The sequence below is a fragment of the Gymnoscopelus braueri genome, assembly GCF_963280865.1.
Source record: "Gymnoscopelus braueri genome assembly, chromosome: 18".
Lineage (NCBI taxonomy): Eukaryota > Metazoa > Chordata > Actinopteri > Myctophiformes > Myctophidae > Gymnoscopelus > Gymnoscopelus braueri.
In genome coordinates this window covers 44,006,277-44,017,823 of record NC_137618.1, presented here as the reverse complement: position 1 = coordinate 44,017,823, position 11,547 = coordinate 44,006,277, and the positions used below count along the sequence as shown (strand labels likewise).

General features: G+C 43.9%; 1 protein-coding gene across 1 annotated transcript in view; it reads left to right on the top strand.

The window, feature by feature from the left end:
* LOC308073442 (uncharacterized protein) overlaps nt 1-11,547 on the top strand; it is an 85,005-nt gene that overhangs the window by 50,684 nt on the left and 22,774 nt on the right. The window contains exons 4-5 of the mRNA XM_080412348.1: nt 5,912-6,015; nt 10,593-10,682. Coding sequence (XP_080268474.1) covers nt 5,912-6,015; nt 10,593-10,682 — 194 coding nt within the window. The remainder of the gene's footprint in view (nt 1-5,911; nt 6,016-10,592; nt 10,683-11,547) is intronic.

The window sequence follows — 11,547 nt, the reverse complement described above, 5'->3', positions numbered from 1 at the left end:
AAAAAAAAGAAAAGCTTGCAGCGCTGCATGAAGTGATGCGCTGTGAGCTTGTAGATCTGCTATTTTTGAACTATAGCAACATATAAGCCCCTCAAAACGAGCTCTTTGCATGATGACGTGCTCTTAAACAGACAGACGCTGGAACAGTCATTTAGAATGACTGCAGTGTGCTGCTGAAGGCAACACAATAAGTGCCATAATTATCTGAAAGAAAAGATTAGACTTGTCTTGTTGCCTCTATAGATGCCAGAAGTACCACCATGCATGGGCAGGTGCACGTGAAGTGAAGTCACATTGTCTAGTGAGATATAACAACAAGGGACCTCAAAGAATTCCTGGCATGGACAGTAAATGCTGCCAAAAATTGACTCAAAAAGTGTCAAATAATCTACTGTCCCATGCTTTTCGGTTTGGAAAGTCAAAGTTTCATGCCTTTCAAGAGGTCACATGTATGATGGTTTCTGTACCTTGTAGGTCTGCAATTATCCATTAAGATGACACCATTTCTGTCTACTCACTCTGCGTCTCAGTGGTGGCCTGTGGACAGTTCAGAAATTGATTCCAAAGCTAATAGAAACAACAGCCTTTCTCTTTCTGGAAAGTTAGCATGTTATATAGAAACCATTGTTCTTGCATGAAAAAATAAAATAAATCTGAACTGTCCACAGTAGACAGAAGTGGTGCATTAGTGAGGACCAATTACATGAAGACAGGTTGAAAATAAATGGGTGAAGTGGTGCCACAAAAGTATATTCTTCACCTAAACAACTAAAACAGTGATGAGCGCTGAATAGTTGCTGGTGTTCTTAGCTCTTCATTCCAGTGGAACAAAAGCAGTTATGAGGTTTGTTTAAGGATGGTATAACTCTGTGTTACTGGCTGCATTGCTGTCTGAGATTGATTAGCAGGAATGCTAACATTTGTGTTACTGGCCGTGCCAGTAGCATGTCAGAGATGTGACGAACATCAGCCTAACATCAACCTCAAAAGCCAACAAAACGTTGCAGTCAAAATTCTTAAACATGAAACAAAAAACGGGATATTTTCTTTCTCCTTTCTTTTTTTAAATATGTTGTTTAATCTGCTATTGTGTTACCATTGTGTAATTTCTTTGATGTAGCATAAACTCTGGTTCATAACTTGTTTTTGTTGCTCTGCAGGCAAGCTGCAATAAAACATGGATCCTTTTTTGTCTCAGTCCAGCTAGCATGGCACGCCGTTATAAAACGCATTACAAAATGTACCTCGTTAATATTCCAAAGAACATCCTGGAAGCTGGCAGCTTCATAAATCGTTGCTGTCGGGTGGAAACCTCATATGTCTAAAACGTTACGGTTTTGTTGTTTAGTTTATTTTTCTCCCCAATTTTGTCGTCATGCCAATTGATCCCTCCCCTCCCCTCACAAATGTGTGTTTTGTCACTGCTGCTGTATCCTACTGACTCACCTGCCAGTGAGGAGCCCCTACCGGGAGGACGTAGAGCCTTACAGCCTATAGTACTCCTCCGACCCAACACTCCCTGCCGACAGGTGCCGTCCCATGCCTGTAGGATTGCGTGCAGTGATAAATATCACCCATTTGTGTTCGATGTGTAGATAGACGCTCGACAAAGCCGGATGCACCACGGCGGTTTCGAACCCACAACCTCCGTGGTGGTGGGCAGGCAAGTGCCCACCACCACAGGTAAAGTTACCACTGCGCCACTTTACCACTTTTTAGATAGTGAAAATAGCAGATCTGCATGCTCACAACGCCTCGTGATAAGCTTTTCTATTGTCACAGCTGTTGCTGTTGTATGATGAAGTAGGGCAACAAAACATAAAAAGAAATATGGAGATACAAGGTTTCAGCGCCACAGCGGCTCTCATCTGTTTCCACTGTGCTCCGAACGCGACCATGTTGGCATGTTTCTATCAAACAGAAACACAGTCAGGGACACACTTTTAATTTTAAAATCGCTTATTTTTTTCTTAGCACAGCTAACAGACTAAACAAGTGTAGCCAGCGCTGCCTGCATCCCCCTGCAGATGTGAGCCAACGATATCCAACATTATGTCACGCAGAAGCTAGCATAGAAAGAAAGTGAGTGAGTGAGTGAGTGAGTGAGTGAGTGAGTGAGTGAGTGAGTGAGTGAGTGAGTGAGTGAGTGAGTGAGTGAGAGAGGGAGGGAGGGAGGTGCCTACCAAAAAAAGCCGATCTATAAGCTCAAGAGAGTTAGAGAGAGTGAGTGTGACTGAGAGAGAGAGAGAGGTGCTTCCTGAAAATAGCCCGAATCTATAGGCCAGAGAGCGACTTGTTGTGAGCCTATAGATCGACTATATTAGATACGTGACACCGTCCCACGACAAACTATACATCGGCCTAGAGAAAGAGAGAGAGAGAGAGCTTTTATGTTGTGATCATGATGGGTGGAATTTCCTCGCAGCGCCCATGATTTTCATTTAGCTGATGGCAGGGCTTCAAAACGGCTGGGGAGAGCGAGAGAGAGCGAGCGAGAGAGCGAGAGAGCTAGCGGTCTCTCATGACGTCATGCGAGTTGTTTTGAACTGGCGAGTCGTGCTAACCCCACCCTGTATGGCCCTGCTCGCCCGCCCGCCCGCTCGCTCCAAGGGGAAGGAATGAAGACATAAAGGCGGGTGGGAGGGGGATGGATGATAGAAGGATGGAGAGAGGGATGCAGGGGGATTAGACTCTTCTTGTGGAATCACATACAAAGTACTTTAGGTCTTATGGCTCCTCTTGGCTTCTGACGGGACGAGCGAGGGGTGTGCGTGTGCGTGTGTGTTTGTGTGTGCGTGTGTGCGTGTGTGTATTTACTTGTATTACTTGTGAGAGCCATTATGGCCCCACACGTATAGAATTGAGAAACAGACATTGTGAGATGGTCCTCACAAGACAAATCGTTGTTTAATGGAAACCTCGGCCAAATATACATATCAATTTGAGGGTCCTTTTTGACACGAAAACCTTTGTGACAGACAGGGACCTCCCATATAAGATTTGAGTTGTTAAAATTATTTTAATTTACGATATACTGAGTATATCATTTAGGCATCACAACTTAAACACTACGAGCATCCCTATAGTGGGGGAAACATTCACCAAAAGCAGCGGCTCTACAAACGTAACATTGTGTGAGCTTGTAGATCGTTCATTTTTTGGTGAAGAGATTTGGTGAAGAGGATGGTTTACACATTAAAGAGGTTTTAGGGGGTTAGGGTTTTAGGGAGTTATGATTTATACTTGTGATGGAAGAAGTACTCACATGTTTTACTTAAGTAAAAGTATCAATACCCTATTGTAGAAATAGTCTGTTAGAAGTACAAGTTCGGTGTTAAAAATGTGCTAGTGTAAAAGTACAAAAGTATTGGCATCAAAATGGACTTTAAGTATAGTAATACAAACGTGTGTGTGTGTGTGTGTGTGTGTGTGTGTGTGTGTGTGTGTGTGTGTGTGTGTGTGTGTGTGTGTGTGTGTGTGTGTGTGTGTGTGTGTGTGTGTGTGTGTGTGTGTGTGTGTGCGTGTTTGTGTGTGCATGTGTGCTGAAAGCATCAAGGCTGTTGTTACCCCCCCTTTCACCCACCCCAGAACCGAGTCCAACAACTTGGCAGAGAGGTGGGTTTTCAGAACGTAGAATAGCGTCCAAAAGAAAGGGGGGGGGGGGGTTTTCAACCTGGGGGGGGGGGGGGGTTTCAACCTGTCTTCATGTAATTGGTCCTCACTAATGCACCACTTCTGTCTACTGTGGACAGTTCAGATTTATTTTATTTTTTCATGCAAGAACAATGGTTTCTATATAACATGCTAACTTTCCAGAAAGAGAAAGGCTGTTGTTTCTATTAGCTTTGGAATCAATTTCTGAACTGTCCACAGGCCACCACTGAGACGCAGAGTGAGTAGACAGAAATGGTGTCATCTTAATGGATAATTGCAGACCTACAAGGTACAGAAACCCCCCCCTCGCTTATTTTTTTCTTAGCACAGCTAACAGACTAAACAAGTGTAGCCAGCGCTGCCTGCATCCCCCTGCAGATGTGAGCCAACGATATCCAACATTATGTCACGCAGAAGCTAGCATAGAAAGAAAGTGAGTGAGTGAGTGAGTGAGTGAGTGAGTGAGTGAGTGAGTGAGTGAGTGAGTGAGTGAGTGAGTGAGTGAGTGAGTGAGAGAGGGAGGGAGGGAGGTGCCTACCAAAAAAAGCCGATCTATAAGCTCAAGAGAGTTAGAGAGAGTGAGTGTGACTGAGAGAGAGAGAGAGGTGCTTCCTGAAAATAGCCCGAATCTATAGGCCAGAGAGCGACTTGTTGTGAGCCTATAGATCGACTATATTAGATACGTGACACCGTCCCACGACAAACTATACATCGGCCTAGAGAAAGAGAGAGAGAGAGAGCTTTTATGTTGTGATCATGATGGGTGGAATTTCCTCGCAGCGCCCATGATTTTCATTTAGCTGATGGCAGGGCTTCAAAACGGCTGGGGAGAGCGAGAGAGAGCGAGCGAGAGAGCGAGAGAGCTAGCGGTCTCTCATGACGTCATGCGAGTTGTTTTGAACTGGCGAGTCGTGCTAACCCCACCCTGTATGGCCCTGCTCGCCCGCCCGCCCGCTCGCTCCAAGGGGAAGGAATGAAGACATAAAGGCGGGTGGGAGGGGGATGGATGATAGAAGGATGGAGAGAGGGATGCAGGGGGATTAGACTCTTCTTGTGGAATCACATACAAAGTACTTTAGGTCTTATGGCTCCTCTTGGCTTCTGACGGGACGAGCGAGGGGTGTGCGTGTGCGTGTGTGTTTGTGTGTGCGTGTGTGCGTGTGTGTATTTACTTGTATTACTTGTGAGAGCCATTATGGCCCCACACGTATAGAATTGAGAAACAGACATTGTGAGATGGTCCTCACAAGACAAATCGTTGTTTAATGGAAACCTCGGCCAAATATACATATCAATTTGAGGGTCCTTTTTGACACGAAAACCTTTGTGACAGACAGGGACCTCCCATATAAGATTTGAGTTGTTAAAATTATTTTAATTTACGATATACTGAGTATATCATTTAGGCATCACAACTTAAACACTACGAGCATCCCTATAGTGGGGGAAACATTCACCAAAAGCAGCGGCTCTACAAACGTAACATTGTGTGAGCTTGTAGATCGTTCATTTTTTGGTGAAGAGATTTGGTGAAGAGGATGGTTTACACATTAAAGAGGTTTTAGGGGGTTAGGGTTTTAGGGAGTTATGATTTATACTTGTGATGGAAGAAGTACTCACATGTTTTACTTAAGTAAAAGTATCAATACCCTATTGTAGAAATAGTCTGTTAGAAGTACAAGTTCGGTGTTAAAAATGTGCTAGTGTAAAAGTACAAAAGTATTGGCATCAAAATGGACTTTAAGTATAGTAATACAAACGTGTGTGTGTGTGTGTGTGTGTGTGTGTGTGTGTGTGTGTGTGTGTGTGTGTGTGTGTGTGTGTGTGTGTGTGTGTGTGTGTGTGTGTGTGTGTGTGTGTGCGTGTTTGTGTGTGCATGTGTGCTGAAAGCATCAAGGCTGTTGTTACCCCCCCTTTCACCCACCCCAGAACCGAGTCCAACAACTTGGCAGAGAGGTGGGTTTTCAGAACGTAGAATAGCGTCCAAAAGAAAGGGGGGGGGGGGGGGTGGGGGGGGGGAGAAAAGAATGGAAAAGCCCTTCCCAAACTGGCTGTATTGCTTTACGGCTTTGCGTGCTAATGTGTCCTTGTTTTTTCCTTTTTTTCTTCTTCCTCTCTCTCCTACCTCCTTTTACCTCTGCTGCCCTCTCCCTTTCCCCCACTCTCTCTCTCTCTCTCTCTCTCTCTCCTTTTCCCCCCTCTCTCCCTCCTCTATCTCTCTCTCCTTCACTCTCTCTCTCTCTCTCGTTGCCTGCAGCAACCATGAAGAAAAGCAGTGTCATGTTTCCCGCTGGGAACAACGGCCTCAACACAAATGGGATGGACGCCACACGCTTGTCTGAAGGGGATCTGTTGCTCCAGGTACTACTTCCATTTAAACTCAACCAACGCTGTAATGTCATTGTACAGCTGAGCAACGTTCTGTATAAAGGAAAGTCACGGCTAAGTTAAGATGAGATTACTGCATGTAATGTATATATATGTGTGTGTGAGTGTGAGTGTGAGTGTGAGTGTGAGTGTGAGTGTGAGTGTGTGTGTGTGTGTGTGTGTGTGTGTGTGTGTGTGTGTGTGTGCGTTTGTGAATTTGGACATATGAGGTTTCCACCCGACAGACACCATATATATTTATATATAGCCCCAGAATAGGGAATAAGGATGCCTAATGGTTGGCCTAATTTACTGGTCCTCTAAGTGGGGTCTGGCCCGGGGACCCCCAGGCCTAGGGTTCCTTGGGGGGATGCCAGTGGGTCCTTGGCAAAATCAGTTAATATAGCATCAAAATCAGTTTAACCACTTTAACATCGGATGTAACATCATCTACCATCAGCTATTTGAAAACAATTAAATAACAGTAATAATAATAAAAAGCAGAACGAGTAGCTTCGCACAGGTTCCCACAGGAATTAATTGAACCTAAAACGCACTTACGGACATTATCACAGGCGTAAAGTCTTGTACATGCATATTTGCGTAACTCCCTGGGAATTGAACCCTGGCTTCCCGTGTGGACCACTAATCACTAGCATAAAGGGGGACATCTTGTCGACTTAAACCCCATATGGGTAACCGGAGTCCCGCAGGGCTCAATACTAGTGTCTTTTCTGTTTTCGCTGAAAATAGCAGATCGACAAGCTCACAACGCGACGCGTTGCGTCGCGTTGTGAGCTTGTCGACCGGCTATTTTCAGCGAAAGCTTCCCCCACAATACCGATGCTGGGGTTTAAGTGGTTAACCGCTAGCCCTAAAGGGGAATTCCCCCATTCCCCCTTTAGGCCAGTGGTTAAGATGTTGGCTTTCCATGCGGGGAATCCAAATGTTCGAATCCCGGGCATTTTCACATGCTCGAAGCACAAACACCAACCGCACGCACTGCTCTGTCTGGTTCAGTGCCTGTACTGGACAAACTGTCTTGCAAAGTCAAAACACTCAACTTTTTTTTTCACAAATCCAAACACCACACACTCCAGCCAAGCTGTGTTCTGTCCTTCAGCGAGAAGATAATGAGCACTCATTGGGAATTGTCCTGGATACGAACATCAGCTAAATAGCAAAAAGATGTTTAAAAAGAGACGCACGCGCACGCACACACACACACACACACACACACACACACACACACACACACACACACACACACACACACACACACACACACACACACACACACACACCCCCACACACACACACACACACACACACACACACACACACACACACACACACACACACACACACACACACACACACACACACACACACGCGGTGCAGGGTTCCAGTAGAAATTGATAGACACAGGAGTATAATGTCAACACACAGAAGTGCATGTTATTTCTGTCATCCGAGGTACAATTTTAGGCATTTAGCGGATGCTCTTATTATCCCGGAGACGTTTACAGAAGTGCAAGGCCGGAGTTAAGACAGGCAGGATGGACTGGACTGGACTCAACAACAGCAGCATGAGTGGGTCGAGTAATTTGAATGCTAAGAAAAACAAATATGTTCATAGAGCATGCAGACATTAAAACTATCTAAATGACATAGTTGCTGTAACGTCTGTGAACACGCAAACCACATGCATCTGTCTAAACATACATACAGTAGCACAATACAGTTACAAGTCAACACACGTCGTCTCTGTCGGGTGGAAACCTCATATGTCCAAAACGGTTTTTGAGGTTTGCATCTGACATTGACGACAACAACAACGGCAACGATTTAAACAGGGGGGTCCTCAGAGTTACCACATGGTAGAACATTTTCTCTTTTTTTTTTTTACACTTACCACTTGAACCCCATCATCCCTATTCTGGGGGGAACATTCACCAAAAATAACCGATCTACAAGTTGTGCGATGCATTGTTAGCTTGTAGATCTGCTATTTTCAGTGAAGAATTTTGGTGTAGAGGCAAAAAAAAAAAGACCTAGTACAGAGCCAAAGGTCAAGTTTACTAAGTATTGAGGGTTTATAAGTGGTTAAATGTCTGGAAAATACACATCCAAAATTCAGTGACAGTGCTGTCAAACACGTTTATGAAGCTATCTATGAAATGTATGAAAAAGTTTAATCTGCAACACAATTCTATACAATATGTAATGAGGGGGTCCCTGCTTCATCTCTCTCTCTCAGCTAGGGGGTCTTTAGCCTGAAAAACGTTTGAAGGCCCCTGATCTAACAGGCAGGGGTCAATCGCTAACCGCATTCCCAGTCTTATCTCATGACACGTGGATAAAAGCCTGGAAAAGCTGAAAGTGTCCATATTTCTTTCCCTACTGCAGCTGTTTGATGTGCGACTTGAATTGTCCTTTGTCACATTATGTGACGCATAAGCAGTGGTGTGCTTTTTAAGTTGTACTTTTTTTCCATTTTCTTTTACTATTTTTTTCCCCGTTTTAATTCCAATTCCAATTATTTCCTCCCCACACACATTTCTGTATTGTGGGGACAGTTGCCGCCTCAGCCCGTAGGAATTCATGCAGAGAGATATCGCCGCCCGGCTTCCCTTCCCCCGAACACGGGTCAATTGTGTTCATATAGATGCTTGACAAAGCCGGATGCATCACGCTAGACGTGAACCCACAACCTCTGCAGTGGTGGGCGGATATACTTTACCACTGCAGCCACCTGAGCGCCCTAAGTTATACTTTTGAATCCTTAAACCTGCACAATGCACTTCCCAGATTTGAACCCGGTTTCCTGCACGAGTGCTAACATTTTTTTACCAGTGAGCTAATAGAGCCTGCCTGCTTGCTCAGGGGATAAATTGAATCTTGACTTTCAGGTCAAAATACGTGTCAGATCCTGTGTCTAGGTGACATGACCTTTGACACGATCTAAATGTCTCAATTGAAGAGCAGGGAGACAAAATACAACCACCCCAAATATATAAGTTATATTGTATTAACATACTCTACCATACAGATTGGACAAAATTACATTTAATTCATTAAAAAACTATACATTTTTATAAGCATGTACTTTTGAGTGCTAAAGTATTTTCTTTAAAGCACATACTCCATAACTTTAACTAAATTTGACTGAGCAAAACAAAAAAATTACGATCTGGTCATTTATTAATACCATCCTTGGGCAAATATGTGAGCTTTAACCGCACATGAACTAGCGTGCCTATTCTGGGGGCAAACACAACACTTTGTTGTGTTGCGATGTGTTGTGAGCATGTAGAGCAGCTATTTTAAACGATTTAAACGATTGGTGCAGAGGAAAAACTAGAAAAGATCTCCACCAGGCCTGGTTGCTATATCCAGGGCTGTGTCACACGAGGAAATAAGAGTTTGCACGACAGACTGTGCTAATGTGTCGCGATTGTGATGGCCCCCCCGGGCAGAAGTGAAAGTTAAAGCCGTTTTGGAAGGTGTGCGGCTGTGCGCTATAGAGACCCCTCGACAAACATGCAATTCACATTCGGGTATGATGGGATGTTGCGTGCATTAAGTAAGGCTTTTTGTAAGGCAACAACAAGGCAATTCAATGTGCTGTACTCAGAACAAGAAAAGGAAACACAATTATACAATGACATTAGGATGCATAAAGCAAAAAATAACAGATACAGTTACAGTGCGGAAGAGAAAATATAAATCAAAATAAAAGTAACTCACTCAAAGGCAGTGGCAAACATAAAGGGCTTTAGTTAGTGTTTTATAAGAAGTAAGAGTGGCAGCAGACCTGCACTTTTCTGGGAGTTTGCTCCAGATATGTGGGGCATAAAAACTAAATGCTGCTTCCCCATGGTTATTTTTGGTTATAGGCACAGAAAGCAGACCTAGCTTCCCAGATGACGTGAGAGATCTTGGATGGTTCATGATATCGTACAAGATCAGAAATGTATTTTTGGCCTAAACCATTCAAAGCTGTATCTATTCTAGACCAACGGTAGTATTGTACTAGTATTGTAAGAAAACCACTGGTAACGTGTATGTGTGCACACACTCCTGACTAGGGATGAAAATTACATTAAAATAATTAACGATATTATCGCGATAATCAAAATATGCTTAAAACTTTAAATGCCAATTTTCTTAACCACTTGAATCCCCAGCATCCCTATTCTGTGGGGAACGTTAGCCAAAAAATAGCCGATCTACAAGCTCACAACGTGTTGCGTTGCAACGCGTTGTGAGCATGTAGATCTGCTATTTTGGGGCGAATCGATTTGTGTAGAGTGAAATAAGTTTAAAAAATAATAGGTTTAAGTGGTACTGAATTTGCAGCTCAACAAAAGCTAATTCATCCTAGTGTATGACAATTGAGGACAATTGCACGATAAATTGAAATTATTGTGAACGTTTTTTATGACGATAAACGACAATAACGATTATCGTCCCATCCCTATAATACTTTTGACTCAGTACTGTGCATGTGTTTAGTCGTCCTCTATCTGTCCACCTGACTCAGTGAATGTGTTGTCCTCTCTGTGCAGGCACTCAATGGCTTCGTGATGGTGGTGACAGCCGATGGCCTGGTCTTCTACGTCTCCTCCACCATCCAGGACTACCTGGGCTTCCATCAGGTACGTACTACTGTATAGCACCTGGCTCCCCACCTCACCTGGGGGATCCAGCTTTTGTTGTTGTCCTCATTTGTGTTGTTTTTTGTTTTTCTTTTGAAAGCTAGCATCCCTATTCTGGAGGGAAACATTCGCCCAAAATAGTACATCTACAGTACAAGCCTCTGTGGCGTCTTGTGGGCTCGTATGGATCGGGCTAATTATCGGTGAAGAGGTTGGTTGTAGAGCGGACCAAGTACGGTGCTGATTCTGGGAGGGAACATTAGCCAACGATAGCCGATCTTTAAGCTTGCAGATCGGAGATTATATACGTTTTTCACGGACTTGAACAAAGATTATAGGGTTTAAGTGGTTAAAGAATTTGTATTGTTAGAGTTTTTTTTTTTTACAGATTTTAACCCCCACACAATAAAAATGATAACAGAAGACATTAAAGGTCTCAATTAAACACCAGCAGTGTGAAGCACATAATTTGCGGGTACGTCCCCTCTCCATCAACACACGAGTGCATCAGCCTATATGCTGTGTTTAATCTGCGTGTCTCCAACGATCCGCCACGTCCCCCCAGCACAATAAAAAGTGAATCACTTCTCTTGACATGTAGATTGACGAGTGCATTTGAATTCAGGAAATGGATTAGCATGGAGCAGAGTGGCAGTAAATTTAGGCATTAGAGGCTGGGATGAAACAGGCTTTTGTTGAAGTCTACGTTCTGGATGGCTTGGTTCCTTTGAGAAATAGCCCCTCTCGGTGGAAAACAGAAATGCCAAGGGCAACATTTGTAGTTAATCAGCGCAAACAGAACAGAGGGCCCCAGCCTTCGCTCGCTCGTAGAAGAGAAACGAACGAACGGCCCTGGTGCATAACT